The sequence below is a fragment of the Rhamphochromis sp. 'chilingali' genome, assembly GCF_963969265.1.
Source record: "Rhamphochromis sp. 'chilingali' genome assembly, chromosome: 10".
NCBI lineage: Eukaryota > Metazoa > Chordata > Actinopteri > Cichliformes > Cichlidae > Rhamphochromis > Rhamphochromis sp. 'chilingali'.
Window position 1 is genome coordinate 26,544,106 of NC_137937.1, and position 18,276 is coordinate 26,562,381.

At 40.5% G+C, this 18,276-nt stretch overlaps 2 protein-coding genes across 15 annotated transcripts; one reads left to right on the forward strand and one right to left on the reverse strand.

Moving 5' to 3' along the window:
- The first annotated feature begins 888 nt into the window (after positions 1 to 888).
- On the forward strand, positions 889 to 12,724 carry cdc14b (cell division cycle 14B). 12 transcript variants are annotated; one of them, XM_080893051.1, is made up of 17 exons: positions 1,904 to 1,922; positions 2,039 to 2,160; positions 2,314 to 2,404; positions 2,956 to 3,031; positions 3,471 to 3,563; positions 3,688 to 3,764; positions 4,661 to 4,727; positions 4,812 to 4,962; positions 5,048 to 5,278; positions 5,382 to 5,520; positions 5,764 to 5,929; positions 6,007 to 6,104; positions 9,775 to 9,822; positions 9,915 to 10,040; positions 10,488 to 10,656; positions 11,569 to 11,634; positions 11,729 to 12,724. In XM_080893051.1, the coding sequence occupies exons 2-16, from the start codon at positions 2,094 to 2,096 to the stop codon at positions 11,590 to 11,592; spliced, it is 1,623 nt and encodes a 540-aa protein (XP_080749177.1). In that variant the 5' UTR covers positions 1,904 to 1,922; positions 2,039 to 2,093; the 3' UTR covers positions 11,593 to 11,634; positions 11,729 to 12,724. The 12 variants fall into 12 exon arrangements, 9 of the variants coding, with proteins under 9 accessions (XP_080749172.1, XP_080749175.1, XP_080749178.1 ...); XM_080893046.1 differs by lacking the exons at positions 1,904 to 1,922; positions 2,039 to 2,160 and adding an exon at positions 889 to 1,174; XM_080893050.1 differs by having other exon boundaries at positions 1,869 to 2,160.
- Positions 12,725 to 12,812: 88 nt separating this feature from the next.
- LOC308403535 (intracellular hyaluronan-binding protein 4-like) lies at positions 12,813 to 16,743 on the reverse strand. Of its 3 annotated transcripts, none has more exons than XM_080893056.1 (9): positions 16,440 to 16,743; positions 16,111 to 16,348; positions 15,517 to 15,649; positions 14,886 to 15,026; positions 14,729 to 14,800; positions 14,563 to 14,637; positions 14,052 to 14,258; positions 13,417 to 13,552; positions 12,813 to 13,228 (listed from the first exon to the last, which is right to left on the reverse strand). In XM_080893056.1, exons 2-9 carry the CDS (start codon positions 16,340 to 16,342, stop codon positions 13,160 to 13,162), a joined length of 1,065 nt encoding a protein of 354 aa, XP_080749182.1. In that variant the 5' UTR covers positions 16,343 to 16,348; positions 16,440 to 16,743; the 3' UTR covers positions 12,813 to 13,159. The 3 variants fall into 3 exon arrangements, with proteins under 3 accessions (XP_080749182.1, XP_080749181.1, XP_080749183.1); XM_080893055.1 differs by having other exon boundaries at positions 13,417 to 13,596; positions 14,087 to 14,258; positions 16,440 to 16,742; XM_080893057.1 differs by lacking the exon at positions 12,813 to 13,228 and having other exon boundaries at positions 13,454 to 13,596.
- Positions 16,744 to 18,276: the final 1,533 nt, after the last annotated feature.

Sequence of the window (18,276 nt, forward strand, 5' to 3'; positions counted from 1 at the left end):
TAGTTTTCAAGAAGTTCTTGCAAAACTTTGACAAATAAGACAACACGTCTAATTTGTCATTCTCTTTGTCCAACTCTATAGACAACCCTCCCAGAACTGAATATTTATGTTCTGTTTGTCTTCTTAAATACACCATTATGTTACAGACAGAAATCTCTAACTTGGATTCATCATTACATTGATTCCCCCCCCCCCCCAGTGGTCTACTGTTAAGTTACATTACTGTTGAGGATAGACAAATTGCAGCAAGAAGAGTTTTATCCGTAACAAATATTTCAGTCCCAGCATTCCCAAGTATGTTATTTATTTCAAGGCTAGACACTGACCTGACCAAATGACCAAAAACCTGGGAGAGGTTAGAATCACTGGCCTTGCAAATAGTACAGTTTCATTAAAAAATGCACTACTGGCATTGTCCAGTGTCTCCAATCACATGTCAAGAGCTGATGATGGTTGTTCTTGATGCAGGAGGATTTTCTCTGTTTTCAGTCTGTGGTCTGAAACAGCAGTAAACCCTTATATTCCAGTGTGTTTTGTGGTATAATTATGTGCCTGTTTTGTAGTGATAAGACTGAATAGCAGCTGTTGCACTGATTTTACTACCTTGTCACATTCCCATTGCAATCTGCAAAGTTTATTATATTGTAAATAAAGACATTTTTTTTGTTATTTATTGGCTGCCATATATGCTCTACAGTGCAAGGCCAGAGCACGGTTGCATTCAAATAGGAAAAACTCTGGCATCAAGGACTACATTTCCAATATGTTATCTATTGGTACAGCACCAGCTGCTGCAGCTGAAGGGTGAAGGGTGGGCATTGGACATCTAATCCCGATACGTCACTTGCAGGGGATTCAGAAAGCAGAAACCTGCCCCTGTTCACAGACGTCACCACCAGAGAGGTTGGAACGGGTAACTGGAAGTACGCAGACACAGGCAGACCATCGGGGGCGAGACATGACATATTAGCGCGTCGACAACACGAGGACAAGCCGCCGCACTGTGAAGCGCAGGGGTGTCTGTCGCTGCTGCACGGGAATGTCCAGCAGCCCTGAGGAGAAAAAATGAAGCGCAAGAGCGAAAGGAGGCGAGCCGAGTCGAGGAAAAAGCGCTGTGCAGCTCACAGCAGCTCAGAGGCGGAGCCAAACTCTGATATTTACATTGAGATAACAGGTAAGGGGGTCTGCAGAATGCACCCGGTCAACTTTGCGCACAGTTGGCAAATGCACGAAAGCGCGCACTACAGGCGAAACCCCCCCAAAAATGTCGTGCACTGACCATTGTGTGTGAACGTCTTTGATTTTTTCCCTGCTTTTGTCCTCTCATGGCGACACCGTCTGTCCCTTTAATGTTATTACAGCGGGTTTTGCCTCGATTTACCTTAGCTCCGTGCACATGAAACCTCCAACAATGAGCAGTTTTACTCGGGTATTTAATTTCAGAGCAGGGAATTGCGGCAGAGTTGCACCTTTTTGTTTTATGAAGTCGGTGTGAGGTGCGAGTGCATACTTAGAGGTGGTTTGCTGTATCAATGTCATAAATATCACAGTCAACCCACTGTCAGTTCCATTTATGTTTTATTTTCATATCTTTATGGCGTTTCCTGGTTCCCACATCCTCGGTGAGCTGAAAGAGGGGAGGTTCGTCGAAGTAGAAATCACAAATCTGACTGGCTAAGAGATCGTCCTAGCAACCGCTTGGGCAACGATCCCAGGGCCTATCATGTGTCTAATATCAAGAACTTTAAACTGAACTAGGCGGGGCAGAGCCTGACGTACGCGTTTGTCTACCAATCACGTAGTCCTCTGCATCTCTTGCAGCCAATAGCGTCCCGAGAACCGCCTCAGGGGAGGGGTCGCGCAGAGCTCATTTTTAGCAGAGTACGCACTTAGGCACGAAACTCTCCGTCCTTCCCTCTTCGGCAAGTGACTTTCTCCACTTTAAAAGACTAAAGAAACCTTCCTTATCCCTTTTAAATTTACATTTTGCCACTTTAAACTTAACTATTCGCGTTTTATTTTTATTTTTTTTACCTAGCATGCGAAAGTCTCAGTGAAGAAAGTCACCCCGTGAGTTTCTGTATAAAAACGTCATGTTCAAAACAGTTTGCAAGATGACCGCGGACGATGTTTCGTCAGTGTGCATTGAGTTCATCAAAGGTAAGTCGCGAGAAAAAATACTTTTAAAAAGTATTAAACGAAGACAGTTTTTTTTAATAATCAGCAGCATGCATGTGTTTACATGACAAAAAACAAGTAACTGCCTTTATTTTAATGTTGTCCCCTCCCTCTTCCCCTGTCGTGTTCCTCCAGATCAACTGTATTTTGCCATACTTCAGCAAAAGATCAAGAGCACAGCTGAAAGACACTGTTTCTGCATCGATGAAGAACTGGCATATGAGAAGTGAGTAGTCATACTCACCACTTACTTGGATTACTAGTTTCCATATCGTGTGTGTCCCCTTTCTTTCTTTCTTCCTTTCTCTCCTTTTGGTCTGAGTGCCATAAAATAGGCACACCTCATGTTATCAAATGCTGATCTTTAACAGTAGGGTTTGTGTGAGTAGATGTGTACATAACTTGCCCCTTACTGTGATGTTACGCAATGTCATGGTGCATTGCAAAAGATATTCAACTTCAAAGCCAGTGGAAGAGGTTCCACTACTTGCTATTTTAGCAACATCAGGGCTTTTAAAGGATGGCTCACTAGGACAGGACTGACCTTTTAAAGTTTATGCTAGTGTTACAAAAAGACCTGGTGTTTGCAGCTTTTTGTCCTGTTCTGATTGACCCATGATGTTTCTAAATATAGCCTTTACTCTGTCAGTGTTTTTACAGTGTGAATCTTGGGTAGCCGATTCTGTCTAGTGAAACTTCCCTAGAGATGATAGCTGGCTGCATAAATAGCCACTGACACACTCTTTGTTCTCTGCTTTCTCTCTCTCCCTCTCTTAGCTTCTATGCGGACTTTGGTCCCCTTAACCTGGCCATGTTTTATCGCTTCTGCTGCAAGCTGACAAAGAAGCTCAAGGTAAAGTAAACTGATGCTCTTAATTTGCAGTTCCTGTAAAGGGGGGGGGGGGTTCAATCAATAGCTTTTTATACCTACAGTAGGTAAACAAAGTAAAGTAGTGTTTGGGCTTTTATGTAATACAGTCAGCTGTCTTATTGTTTAATCTATGTACCTAATAGTGCAAACATGTTTGCGTTATTGCTTTGTGCTGAGACAGTTTACGTGTATTTGCATGTGAGCTGGAAAAGATGCTGATCACAGGCTGGGGCAGCTGAGCTCCTGTGCATGATTGATTTATTGATGGTTGTCCAGCCTTTTCAATTTAAGATATCTTTGCTTGTTGATCCTTGGTAGACCTAATGAATAACTTTTCAGTTATACAGGTAATCATTTTTTTTTGTCACTCAAATAAATAAAGAATCACCTGTAATTTCATGTTGTTAATGTATTTGTGCAGTCCATTACACTCTCAAGGAAGAAGATCATATTTTATACATGTGGAGATCAGAAGAAGCAAGCCAATGCTGCCTATCTAATAGGCTCATATGCAGTAAGTTGTTTGCAAACATGTGTATTACAAATAACTTATGGACTTGTGCTGTGCCTAATGTAACAGAAATTATATTAGCATGTAATACATATGGCATTTGCTGATTGCACATTTGTATTTATAGGTAATGCATCTAAATATGTTGCCAGAGGAGGCCTACAGTCTGCTGATGTCAAGAAATTCATCATATATTCCATTCAGGTAACAGTTTGCAACACAATTTTTACTCAAACTAATTTAATAATAACAGTTTTAACTGCCATTCGCATTTTAATTTGATTTTCAAGTGTCTCTGACTGAAAGTATAAGTTTCTGGTTTCATTTCTGGTTTCAGCCTCTCTTCATTAATCAAGGAGACTGTTAAGTGATAAGAGGAGCTGGGTGGGAGGGTTAAACTATACTGATTAAAGGAAAATGATAATAGATTAATTTCTATTCTAGTTATTGTTTTTTCTTAAAGGGGACCTATTAAGCTAAATTTCCAGTTCCAGGTTTCTCTTACTGGACTTTACTAGAGTTTCTCTGCACCATTCACAAATTAAAATAACACTTAGTTATAAATAGCGGACATTGGTGCAAGCTTGTAAAAAAATTTAGCTCATTTTAGCTCCGCCTTTGAGCTAAATTTCTTCTGATTGGCTTACCTCAAAAGCATGTTATCATATCATTATAACTATCCAAAAAGAAGTAAAACATATTGGAAACCAAGGTTATAGAGCAGTCAGAAGCTTAAATTCACATAGGTTTCCTGCAGACATTGTTTAATATAAGCATCCACCATTGTAACAACATGTGTTTAACAGAAAATTTGAAATCATAATAGGTCCACTTTAACATACCTCAATGAAATTGCACAGCAAATTAAATATTGGAGCACTGTTTAGCCCCAACTACAACACAAGATTAAAGCACAATGCTACTGTGGCTCATCAGAATTATGACCGGGACCTTTAAGAGGAGGGGTCACACATGCTTTTTGAGAGGGAAAGAGAGAAAGAGTTCAGAATAAGAAGAAGTGATATCATATTCAGTGTTTAAATGAATATGAAATCCCATGTATGTTGTGCAGAACCTTAAATATGTTTTATATTTTACAGAGATGCTTCATTTGGAACCTGCATGTACAATCTGAACATCCTAGACTGTCTTCGTGGTGTGCACAAAGTATGTCATTTAAAGAATGAATTCCTTTTCTTTGTTGTATTAACACACCCTAACAAAATGACTTTCAATTCAACGCTCCGCTAGGCTTTGCATTATGGCTGGCTCGACTTCTCTAACTTTGATGTGGAAGAATATGAGCACTATGAGAGAGCAGAAAATGGAGACTTGAACTGGATCATTCCAGGAAAGTTCCTTGCATTCAGTGGGCCGCATCCAAAAAGCAAAATAGAGAATGGTAATTAAAGTACATTACAGGACTATGTCTCACCACATTTTAACACATCCTGAACTCACAAGAATGTTTTCCTTTCTTATTTTAGGGTACCCTTTGCACGCTCCTGAGGCCTACATCCCATACTTCAGGAAGCACAACATCACTACCATCATCAGACTCAACAAGAAGATGTATGATGCCCGACGTTTTACAGACTCTGGGTTTGAACATCAGGACCTCTTCTTTGTGGATGGAAGCACACCGAATGATTCTATTGTTAGGACGTTTCTCAACATCTGTGAGAACGCTGAAGGAGCCATTGCAGTCCACTGTAAAGGTAGGTTTTTTTTGGTGCAAGACGTACTTGTAGCTACATAAACCTTGCTCGGTTTCCTGTTTACGGCACAATTTCAATGCACACTACTTTTCTTTTGTTTTAGCTGGGCTAGGAAGGACTGGTACTCTGATTGCCTGCTATATGATGAAACATTACCGCCTAACTGCAGCAGAGGCCATCGCTTGGATACGGATCTGCCGACCAGGGTCCATCATTGGACCTCAGCAGAACTTTGTTGAAGAGTAAGTGTTCACTAGAGCAGGACTTTCAAAATGTCACATTTTAAAAAATCTTTAAATACTTTCAAAGTATTTTGTATTGATACATATCTGAGATTAAACTAGATAAATTAACCACAGTTTAAGTTTTATAGCTGTGGTTTGAAACAACACTGTTTCAGGCAACAAATTATTAGATGATGAAAAATCTTAAAGTCATGTGATTTTTGGTTTGGCAAGAAAATCATTGTGTGGTTTGTGTATCAGGAAGCAGAACAGTCTGTGGGCAGAAGGAGATGTTTTCCGCGAGAAGATGCTGAATGAACGTGAGAATGGTAAGATGGCTGTAACCAGGATCCTATCTGGAGTGGATGACATAACCATCAATGGGAGCAACAAGAACAGAGGATCCAAGAAAGAAGAGATGGAAATGGTGAGTTTGAAACTAAAGTCTTAAGTCTTTCATTCTAATAATTCATTCTGCTCATTGTTTTTCTCTTTTTTTTGCAGTACAATGATGAAGAGGAGAGAAATGGCCTAACACAGGGTGATAAATTACGAGCTCTTAAGAGCAAGAGGCAGGCCAGATCATCTTCGGGTTCACTATCGTAAGTATCCAGGCAGCCTGCAAGCCTCATCATGCATCACACCATTGTGCTGTAGTACAGTAAAATGAGCGAATCAGTCCCTTGGATCATTACATGTATACAGTAGTGTTTTTCAAAGCATAAAAAAGATGACCAGGAAGTGACCATGTAGGATTTCTTTGGTTACATTTATCATTTCGTTGGGTAAGCTTTCTGTCTTCCTCAGTAACTTCTTCCAGGTAGTCCGCTTTGGGAGTCGGGTTTGAGGATTTGGCAGGGCTGCCCTCATTTAACCATGCCATACAATTTCATCCTAATACTGTACTTTAAACCATTTGGAATATCTGCATTATTTTAATAACCATGTTTCTTTTTTCAAATTTCATCTCATACGGATAGAGTATAATAAAGTCATCCTATTACCATGTGTAATCAGTGAGGATAAACAATAAGATGAGAAAGTGGTAGCCCAGATACTTAGGCTCAAAGTGACACAGTTGTTTGCAGGGTTGGATTTTAGTTATCTGATATACACTTTTCCAGGAAAAACTGTTTTGTGGGTTGAATTTAGAAAGGCATGAACAATGTGGAAGCTAAAGATGATAGCTCTATGAAAATCTTTTGCTAAAGTGCTGATGGTGTGTAAGCTGTGTTCTTTGGTCAGAAGCTTAAAAAAGTTCAGTTTGGACAAAAGCATATGTAAGCCAAGTCAATATAAAGCTTATCTGTCACTAGGTTATCATGAAATCAGTGTAACTAGGTCACTCATTCAAGTCAACAGAAAGTTTTTCTATAGATAAACTTTGTAGCTGAGACAACAAATATTGATTAGCTTTTCTAATTCTTTGAAAAAAGAAGAAAAAAAGAAACGATCAGCCGTATTTGGACAACTATGACGTGAGCTTCCCGCTCTATGCCAGTGGGGGGTGCTAAAGTGCAAAACCTAACCCTCTACTGAACAACAACGTCATTAAAAGATTATTAAAATTTCCTCTATTGTTGTTTTTCTGCCCAAGTCCACATCATTTGTGTCCATATAATTCAAAGCTGTGGAAGGTTGGTCAGTATGGCAGAGTATGGTTGACCGGCCTCTGCCAATGTACCCATATGGCTTTGGCTTTTGTTGTCCCATGTCAGGCAGGTGGTAGTGTTCTGCTGCAGCCTCATGGGCACGGTGTGGCCGATGTGTTGCCTGCCGTTCAAAAGATAGCAGAGAGAGGCAGAGAAAGAGTTGGGGAGAGGAAAAACAGAGAGAGGATGTGAGGTTTTGTACGTTGGAGGTAAGTGCACGTCAGTTCCTTTCTAGCCGACATCCTCTTCCTGTTTAAAAAAATATATATTGGTAAGCCAGCGAATGGTGTGACAGATTTGAAGTTGTCCTTTTTTTTTTTCTCTCTCTTCCTTTTCTTTTCTTTTGATGACTGGTGTGAAGAGGTTATGCACTTAGTGGATGCATTACATTTACACGCCTTTCATTATCTGCCTCATGGACACACCGAGCTGTTCTGCTTTGATATCAAGGCATATCTGTGGTATCCTCTGAGTCACAATAAAAGCTCTCAAGTTAACAGCACCAATTATTCAACCAATCACGGTTTTAAATAAGATCGGGATTAGTTGAATTCAATGTTTTATTGCTTTGCTTGCACGACTGACTTGGCTCACATCAAGATAAAGTCTGAATCAGGGAAGCTTTGACCTTGTTCTCATCTGCAGTACGTAATTCTTCATTGCTTGGTAAAGTAGTGAATTTGCCAGCTGATTCATTAATGTTTAGGTGTAAATTGGCAGTAGTTCTTTGGTACTGGACTAAGCTATGATTTCGAGTGTTTTGTGAGTTTAATTAGTGTCTTTAAATTCTGTTATTTGGATAGTAAAATCCTCCAGATCCTCGTTATCACATAAAGCATTAGAAAAACATTGTGGGCTAGGGGCTATGGGCTAGGTAGTTGCACGAAAACAGAGAGTTGAGGCTGAAGGGAGATTTACTTGCACTACAGGCCATATGCTGCTGCAGGGAATGCATTGCTACACATCTAATGCTCCATTTCCAGCTGAGCATCACCATCTGGCTCCACTGTTTGGTTTATTATGCAACACCAATATGCATGTTAAACTCCAGGGACGATTAGAACGATGACTGTCAGAACTTCTTCACTTTTCTGCCTCTTCACGCATGGCAACAGGCATGAAACCCTTGGACATGCACGCATGCACATGCCTCTGTGTTTGTGTCTAACATGTACTTAATGCTGGGCTGGGATCATTGTCAGTTGCCTGTTGTTTTTCCATTGCTCTTGTGACTGGATCAGTGTATGCATACCATCTGAGCTTTGTTTACTCTTGCAGGAGTCCATCTCTGTTAGCTTCTATTAAAAGTGTGGGACAGAGTTTAGAAATGGGTGCTTAATTCTTGTAGGATCTGACTATTTTTAGATGTTTCTGTTAAACAGAGCCCATCTCCTTCATTGGCAGGCTTATATCAATCACTACAATTTCAGTACCAGGGATACTGTTATCTATTTAATGTCTGTAAATGCTGCCTGGGGTTCTTTTTTTTCCTAGAATCGTGTTTTATTTTCAAGTACTTTTGAGGAGCTTACGATACAAAAAAACTCACTCCTATATTTATTATAAATATGTAGAACTTAAGTAAAATAAAGTTGTTGTTTTTTTCCTCAAGTAAGTTAACCTACTTTAAACTTCCTACATTAGTTGGGTTCTTTATGGCTGACTGCTTATACAACAGAGCAAGTGATGAACAAAAATATGCTGTTTGGCACTGTTGGATGAAAGGCTCTACAAAAGGTGATTCATCTAATCCAGTCCCAGTGGAAAAGCACAACATCAGAGGCTTTATGTCCTGCCCAGACGTCTCTTGTCTCTCCTTCCTTTTTCCCCCCTTTTTTTCCATTTGCTCTTGTTGTTGGATTTGTCCTCCTTTCAGATGGCTGGTAGCCATGCTGCTCTCCTCCCTGTGTAGCCTTGCCCTGTGGTGGATTGTGTATGGCTTCCCTTCTTCCATCCTGCATTTCTGTATAGACGGGTTAGGATTTCAATGAGTTCTACTGCCCGTCAGCCCCCCCAAAACCTGCCCTGCCCCTCCTTCTGGAGCTCTAACTGAGAATGCTGTAAGTGAGCCCCCAGTCTCTTTTTAATTCCCAACCCGAATCAGAAATTTGTTCAAAATCATCTTACTGTTCCTATATTCTTTCTGCAAATACTGTAAAGTCAAAGCTAATGAGCAGAGCCAGTTTTTAAAAATCTAAAACATCAAAGGCTACTGCCTTGACCTTGTCAGCATTTTTTGTACATGATGATTTGTACCATAAACATTCCCATCACCCCGTCACCTTTACACATCATGCTTTGCTGGTTATTGTGTTGACTTATTCCCAGCTGTTAAATTGGCAGACAATTAAGAGCTGCTGATGGAAATGACTAAGACAGATCAAGACTCTCTTTAAGTTTTAGTGCCACCTCCTCGCTTTAACTTAGCTCTACTAATCCTACCTGGCTGCTGAATGCAATAATATTCTGTTCACACGGCTAAAACTGTCACATTAAAAACAAAACATTTTTTCTCATTACCATGCAAACCTTTCCCCTGCTATCCACTCTGAAGTGTAGTTCATTACATATACATATGAAGTTTCACATTTTTTACTGCTATGTTACTTTGTCTTCACAGACAAGAGGAGAATAAGATGCACACCAGATCCTCATCACAGTCCCTGAGGTAAAGTGTACAATGTACACACAAAATGCACACCTACATACACATACTGACATAAAGCAGGGCTTAGACTAATGAATATGTCTCCTCTGCAGCGGAGTCATCTTGCAGGCAAGTTTTCAGAGCTGTAAGACAAGTGTTAGCCCATTGGCTCTATCTGACCAGTCAGACAGCAGGAAAAGGACCAGAACCTCCCTTCCAGCCAATGGAACAGGAGGAAGGTCAGTGGAAGAATTTAAATAACACTTATTTGCCCGAACTGACTTTCCCGGATAGACTTTACATACGTTATACAGTTAAAATTATCCACAAAGGTCAACAATGTTTCAGTTTGGATCATAGACTAGACAGAAAACATTGCTGCAGCTGCAATTTGACATCACCCATAATCTGCAGATAGGACATCATGTATATTCAATATGAAAGTGTTTACCTAGTTGCCCCCTGCTGGCCATTATAAATAATGCGTGTTTAAAGCAGTCTGTAGGTTGTATTTTTAACTTCAGTCATTACATGTGAAATTGTACTGTTGTAATAATAATACATGCTTTGTATTTTAATTCCTCTATGTACCATTGAAACTGAAAAAAACAAAACAAAAATAGAGAGGCTATAGCCACTCATGAGTGCTTGCTGAGTACATTAACAGCTTCCCTTTTCTCTACCAGCTCCCTGTGCAACACCAGACTGGTCAGGTCCCTAGGCAACTTGCATGTCGTGGCTGGTGGCAAAGACCCAATGTGTTGTGAACCATGTGACAGCCATAGACAGACAGCCAGTGTCACAACCAACTTAGGCTCTCCCATCAGCTTAAGCATGGGACAGGTCCATCTACAGGCAAGCTTCCTTAGATCTTCACAAGCCAAGTGGAGATTTGGACTGCATTTGCACAGGAGCCAAAAATTGCAATATGCAAAAAGAGATATGATCTTTAGTGCCTGTGCAAATTCAGCAAAAATTTCAGAGGCTTGGAATACACGTCGTTTCACTTCAGTTTTCAAAAAAAGGGGTTGTGCCATAATCACATGATGTTCCTAGGCTGGGCTGCATCGCCTACTGAAACAAAACCTGTGATTCATTCAAAAAATGTTTCTTGAAAAAAAAAGACTGTTTCCACCAACAACAGTTAAGATCTTACAGTTTAGGTAAAAGTGGAAGCATTTGAATGCATTTTTTTTAATGAAGGAATGGATTAATTATAAACAGGTGAATACTTTCATTGAATTTAATTATTCAGTTAATTTAAGCATTAAGTAAAACAAAATGGTACTGCAGATCCTTTCAGTGTAGAGAAATTTGCATTTTTTTCATCATGACAGAAGGCTAATGAGGTTTACATAGAGAAACTAAATACTATTAATAAATATTGTTTTATGAATTTGATGAAGGTGCAACCCAGCTCAGATTCTTTACTCAGATGAACTAACCTTTATATATAACTGGATATTGTCCAGGTCTAACATGTAGTAAATCTGATGGTGCATATGTACCACTATCAGGATGCCAAATTAAATTCCACTTGGCACAATCCCCCTGCTGCTTCATTCAAACATTTTCCCTGCATGTTCTCTGAGAAGTTTGTTTGGGAGTATGGCTGGCTATAGCTTCTCTAGACTTTGTGCGCCTCACTTCACTCTGCCTTTGGCCTGTTGTTACCACTCTGTAGCCATGTGTGCATTCTTTTCTTGAGCCAATCTTTAATGTTCACCTCCCTTCTTTTCCTCCTTTTACGTTTCATATATGCAACAGACGTACCGTCTCCAGAGGATGTAAAGCTCGCAGCTCTTTGCAATCCATTAGGTTTTCCAGGCTATGGTATCTACCGCTTCACTTTTCTGTCTTGCATTTACTCTAGTATTGTAATGATTTAATCTTAAATAACTCTATTTTTCCCCCTTCTTCTTTGTAGTCACTCCATACCCAAACCTAGAGCTCCTCTACTGCGGTGAGCCTGTGGATCTGGAAAATCTGATACATTACCTTCTATACAGCTGACGTGGGGGGAAGAGACGTTACAGAAACACCACAAATACTTCATTCAAAATTTTATGATTACAAGCCATTTTATCCATAGGACTCTTTTTAAACATAGAATCATGAACTGAACTGCTAGTTTTAATCATTGCCTGGTTGTTTCTACTTAACTGAAGCATGCAGTAGCAGCATCAGATCGAATCATTGTATGAATGTGTGGATCCAGGAGTTTTCCTCCAAAATGAGCACTGTGCAGAACTTATTCTGATAAGGGTTCATGGTGGGAAGTATTTGATAGAATTGGCCTTTAATTTGTCCCGAGTCCCTGATCTTGGGCCTTGCATTGTGTGTTTGCCATGGACATAGTTAAGTCTATTGGCAGTAATTCCATCACAAAATGGTAAATGGCCTGTATTTGTATAGCACTTTTCTAGTCCCTAAGGACCCCAAAGTGCTTTACACATTCAGTCATCCACCCATTCACACACTGGTGATGGCAAGCTACATTGTAGCCACAGCCACCCTGGGGCGCACTGACAGAGGCGAGGCTGCCGGACACTGGCGCCACCGGGCCCTCTGACCACCACCAGTAGGCAACGGGTCAAGTGTCTTGCCCAAGGACACAACGACAGAGACTGTCCAAGCCGGGGCTCGAACTCTCAACCTTCCGATTACAAGGCGACATGTGCATTTGTACCTCTATTGAATATCTGATGTCTCTTACTTGTGAAGCTTTTCAGCTCCTGTACTTAAACTGTAAATATGTCAACATTTGATATACTCTGTATTTTGTAAATATTTTGTACTGTTAGATCATCCTATAAATGAGTGGGTGGTCCTAACGGGGCCTGGTCTAACTCACCTTCATAATCCATGGAAGACATTTGCTTGAAGCACAGAATCATACTTTTTAATAAATGTATACCAAGTATGTCTCTGGCTTAGTCCTTTCATTACATGTTTTAAGCACAATTATTATGGTTGTTCCCAGATCCTTTTTTAAACCCCCAGACTGGGTGCCCCTTGCTAACAGTTGGAAAGAGAAGCAGGTAGGTGGAGATGCTGTGCTCAGCTGTAAGACCATATTAAGAATATCCTCCATTATACAAAAAGAAGGCTGGGTGTTTAGAGCAGTCTCATGCCTGACTCTTTGGCTCTACTTCCACAATACTGTCCCATGCGAAAGTTATTTGAAGACCTGTCAACCAGCTGACAAGAAAAATGAGTTTAAATCCTCAGTGATGCGTTCAAAACAAAAAGTTAACCTTGCAAAATAATTATTTATTGAACAGTGTATTCTGTGCAATTGAACCCAAAACCTCAAAAACAATAAATGTGTCACATCAGGAGATGAGGTTTTACTCAGTTATCTCCCTGCTGATAGTGCTGGGAAGTCTTCTGGGTCATCTGGGTTAGGTGCCAGATCATCCTCCGCCTAATAGGGAAAAACCACGTCATTCATAAAACAATATGCTAACTGTGCTCTGGGCACACAAATACGAGTACCCCTCTTACCCTTCAGAAAGTAAATAAACCTCAAATGCACAATTGTCAATAAAAGCTATATGAAAGGTTGGAGCATTTCAGCGCTGTCCCAAATTCTGTACCCAAATACAGACATACCCTCTCCAATATCGGTTTGACACTCTCTGGGCGCCTGCTAGGAGAACCACGTGCTCCTCTTCCTCGGCCACCACGAGTGGGACGTCCAAGGCTCCCGAAATTGATGTCCAAGAGGGAGGTGATATCATTCACAGACCTGCGAAGGAAGTTTCCTTCATCTTCCATATTTACCTTGATGGTCTAGAAATTGGAAGCAAACACTAAATATACAGAAGGCAAGAGTACTATTTGAACAGAAAACTAAACTATTTTTATAGCATTTGCTTTTTTTATGTTAGTAAAAACATCCATAGATATTTTGATTATTACTCAGTCTTTGATTATTCGGCAATAGATATTCTGTCTCGTTGAATTTATTAATGGCTTGCTTTGCTGCACAGTCAAGAAACTACCCGAATATGCACAGGCATGTCAACACATGTTACAGTTCATCTCAAATTAACCTCATTAGCAGCCAAGATGAACTAGCCCCTAAGGAGCCACAACTGAGGGTGCACAAACTTACACAACTGCCGGTGGCCTATGTTGCAGTAATGTTGCATCACACACACGATTTTTAGTTACTCTGAGAAACTGCAGAAATTATTCATAAAAACAAAATGGGGGAAACAAAAAACAAAAAACAAAAAACCAACCCATATAGCCTCCAGAGTTCATCTTCCACGCTCACCTCCACATGCTTTGACTCGTGGATGACCTTGGCTTTGGAGGGAATCTTGCCTTCTGCTTTGCGGATATTAAATTCTGCTTTGGGACGACTCATCTCCTGCATGGCCTTCCATTCATCCAGGGTCATCTCCATAGCAACCTGGACTAACATCTCTCCCTCCTCCTCCGTTGCTCTATTTTATCATTTGAAAACAAATAAATCATCTTCCATTTCTTTTTTTCCTATTCCCACTTCCTGCAAATGACAATTCTCATGTGCGACTGCCAAGTACAGACATCCCAAATTTCCCCATCAATTAAAGCTCGTCACAGAACATTTTATCTAGCACACTGTTGAATGGGTTTTTGTTTTTTTTAAATTGTAGATTTTCCTCTATTTTCATTGCACAGATGCTAAACAAGACCACCGTCACTTCTAAATAAGTCACGGTGGTACAGATGTAAATTTAAGAAAGGATATTTGTGCATTTCACTCACTGATTCGGATTGTCTTCCTCTACAGTTATCTGGGAGTCCTCAGATTTGATTGGAGATGTCCCATCCATGAATTCACTGTACAAAAACGGACATGAACAAACAGAACCTCTATTCTCTACAAGAATTAAAATGTTGTCATTTTCATGTTTATCAACTACCCACTTACCTTGCAGCTTCTTCAACAGAGCCCCAGTTCCAAGCTCCTCTTCCTCCTCTCTTATCGTCAGGAGGTATACCTCTGCAATTAAGACAAAATGATCATCAGTACACAGTTACGAGACAGAGGAAAATCAGGGACAAGCGGCATTTTTACAAAGCCTTACGTTCCATTGTGCCGATCGTATTCCCTCTTGCCCCTCAGAATAAAGTAGTCCGGGTTCCTTGCATTTCCTCCAGCTCTTCCTGCTCTCCTACCTTTGATCCCCCCTTTGCCTCTGAGATCAAAGTCTGAATTATAGGAAGGCCTGCCAAAAAAGAAGATTAAAACTCAGTTTATTCATGTGACAACATCCACATTTCAAACCCAGCTGACAGCAGTATCCTAGGAAAGCTTGTTTATGCCATGGGAGGGGGTGGGGTAGGGGTTTATTGCAATCAGTAAGTCCAAATTTTGGGTTAGCATCTCAACTTAAAATGTAGTTTTCTTAATTTAGAATTCTTTTCTCAGAAGTCTGAATTGGTAAGCTATAACCTGAAATTTCAATTTGGTTGGCAAACAAATGCTTTGTTTCCCCCCCCATAGTTGCAGAAACAAGCTTCCATAGTATAATTAGACATTGTTGGGTGACATTAAATATTAGGAGAGCTTTTAATCAACAAAAGCTCCTGTAAGAGTGTATGAAATAATGTTTATGTATGCAAGCATATGCTGAAACACTAATCAAGACTGGGTATGTCATCTTTTATATGACATCAGTTAAATAAAGATATTTTTATTAAGCATGGAATGCAAACCTAGAAACTGAAAACTCCTGTGGGGGTTCCTCTTGGTTGGCCCTACGCTGCCCAGCAGCAGCTTTCTTCTGGGCTTCTTCTCTGCCCTCCCCACTCTCAGACACAGGTGCAGGACGTGGCAGCTGCCTACGGACTGAAGGGAGAAAGCGAGATGGTAACGTACTGAACTGAGTCATAAGGTAGCAATCACTATTTGGGGAAAACTATGTTTCTGAATGCAATTCTCAGTATCAGACTTATGCTCTCAAACCTCACTGAGCTTACATTTACAGGAGGAAAACAACAATTTAACATGCTTTCCTCTTTCCAATCCATTTTTTAGGTTCAGTCCAATAGCTGAATCTATGTACTTAAATGTCCTCTGGAATTATCTATAAAATTAGACAAGCGTCACTTTGACCCAGATTTCTGCACAGAGGATAGTGGGGATATAACCACCTCTGACAGCATGCACATGTGCACCTCGCTGACCACACATTTTTACCAGCTGACAAAGCTCAGGCAAACTGGCCACTCTTGGCTGGACTACCCCGTCTGGAAACCCCAGCAGCTGCCAGAATCGTTTGGATTTGTGCAGTGTGTCGCAGTACTTACCTGGAACCGGCTCTTGAACATCCAGGGCCATAGGGAGGCGTCGGTCCTTTTGGGACTCCTTCTGACCAGGTTTTTTCTGCTTTGCTTTCTTCTCCTCCTCTTCCTTCTTCTTCTTTTTCTTCTTCGTCTTTTCTGATTCCACTTCGTTGATCAAGTCGAAAGGATCCGTGTCATCATCCAGAAGACTCCCGAACCTGTTCGCCACAGCACACCCGTAGGCGTCCGGCAGCATGTTAGCCTGTTAATGATGAATAAAAAAAACAGTTTAAATAATTACCTCCTCGAGATGATCAAACAGCTTTCAAGTATCAGACAATAAAGATAAGCACCGTTTTCCAGCTCAGCTAGAACAAAAGAGCTGTGACGGTCGGAACTATGCTGCCCCAGTGAACATCCAACAAATGCCTCCAGCATATTTCGGCACACTTTTAAATAAATGTTTGCACGTGTGGATGCAAGCGACACCACGCCCACGTGCTCATCAACAGTCTGCATTGCAAAGGCTTGGCTCAGCTCCTCTGCCAGAGATGGTTCTGTGCTTAGTCAGGCTGGAGGCCTACGAGTCGGAACTGGCACAGGGGCTGAAGTTAAAGGGGCGCTAACCCTCAAAAAGCATTCGAAAAACAAAGATAAACATTTAAGACAAATTTACATATGGAAATATTATCCATTTTGTGAGCTTTCATTACAGTTCACTTTAATTAATGAAGCGCATTAACTTCAATAAACGTATAAAATGGTTTTAATCTACAGTTAGCTAACATTAACCGATAATGTTCGGGTAATTATGGACTGTAGCTTAGACCTAGTAACATTAGCATAAATGTCAGGTAAAGGTCCTACTTTTTTTTTGGGGGGGGGGGGGGTTGACACTAGTTAGGTAGCTTAGTAGTATACTGGCTTGTTAACGAGTTGACTCGCACAGCGACGTCTTGTTACTGTGCAAGCAAGTCAAGTGTTTCCCTTTTCCTTTTGTTGTAGGCCTGTTTGTTATCTACCTGGCAGTGTCTGTTTCCCTCCAAGGCAGGTAGGCAGTATTGCCTGTCAGGTCTAACAGTAATTTGATTATTGTAGCCAAACCTCAGGAAGGCCTGGGGTGTACCAAAGTAGCTAACTTAATCAAAGCCAAACAGCAGCATCAATAAACATCCATACCGCAGCCCAACAACCAGGCTGAAGATTGCATAACCTCTGAAGAACAGTCGGGATTCTTCAACGATTTTTGTGAAAGCTTCAAATAACATTTACCGAAGTTTTTTTGTTTTGTTTTGTTTTTCGTTTTCAATCTACTTGATAGATATTTACTTAGAGAAGCCATACTTGTTTTTATTCTTTTATTTTTAGCTTCCTGGATACATAGCTTAGAAGTGTGCCACTATTGTATGTATACTATTGTAAATGTTGCTTATTAGGCCTACCATTAGGTCAGTCACAAAGCAGGGTTTTTTTGTAATTCAACTGACATTATAAGAAATAATGTTAATCTTCACATTTTCTTGTATTTTTGCTACATAACTGTCAGCAATTGCCTCTGGCCCAAGTAGCTAGTAATGGCATTTGTTACATTAGTATATAAGTTTTTGTAACTAGTAGCAAATGGTGGCCAATCCACAGCTTTACCAGAAAAAAAACTTTCCCAGGTTATATAGGGATCTACTCCTTGCAGAAACTCCTGTGACTGTTCCCTAAATGTTCCCTGACAGTTATCACAAAACTTCACAAAAAAGACTGGAGTTCTGGGTTCTTTAAAGTTGACTTTTAAAGATTGCTCACAATGCAACCTTCAGAACAGACTTGGGGAACATTTGCATAGAGTTACAATGTTTATGAAAGGTTTCTCAAGTCTCCAAAGATTCAATCCATCTGTTTTCCTCCACTTATGCATTTCAGGGTTGCTGGGAGGCTGGAGCCTGTCACAGTGTCAGTCTTTTGCAGAGATAACACATAGACACAGTCGATTTAGAATCACACCATGCCTATCTTTGGACTGTAGGAGAAAGCCAGAGAACATGCAAACTACACATGGAAAGGCCCCAGACAGCATTCAAACTCAGGACCTTCTTGCAACAGTGTCAGCCACTGCACTGTGTGAAAACAGTGTATTGCACGCAATGTTCTAGAAAAGTCCATTCGTCATACTTTTGCATAAACAAAATGTTAAGAAAG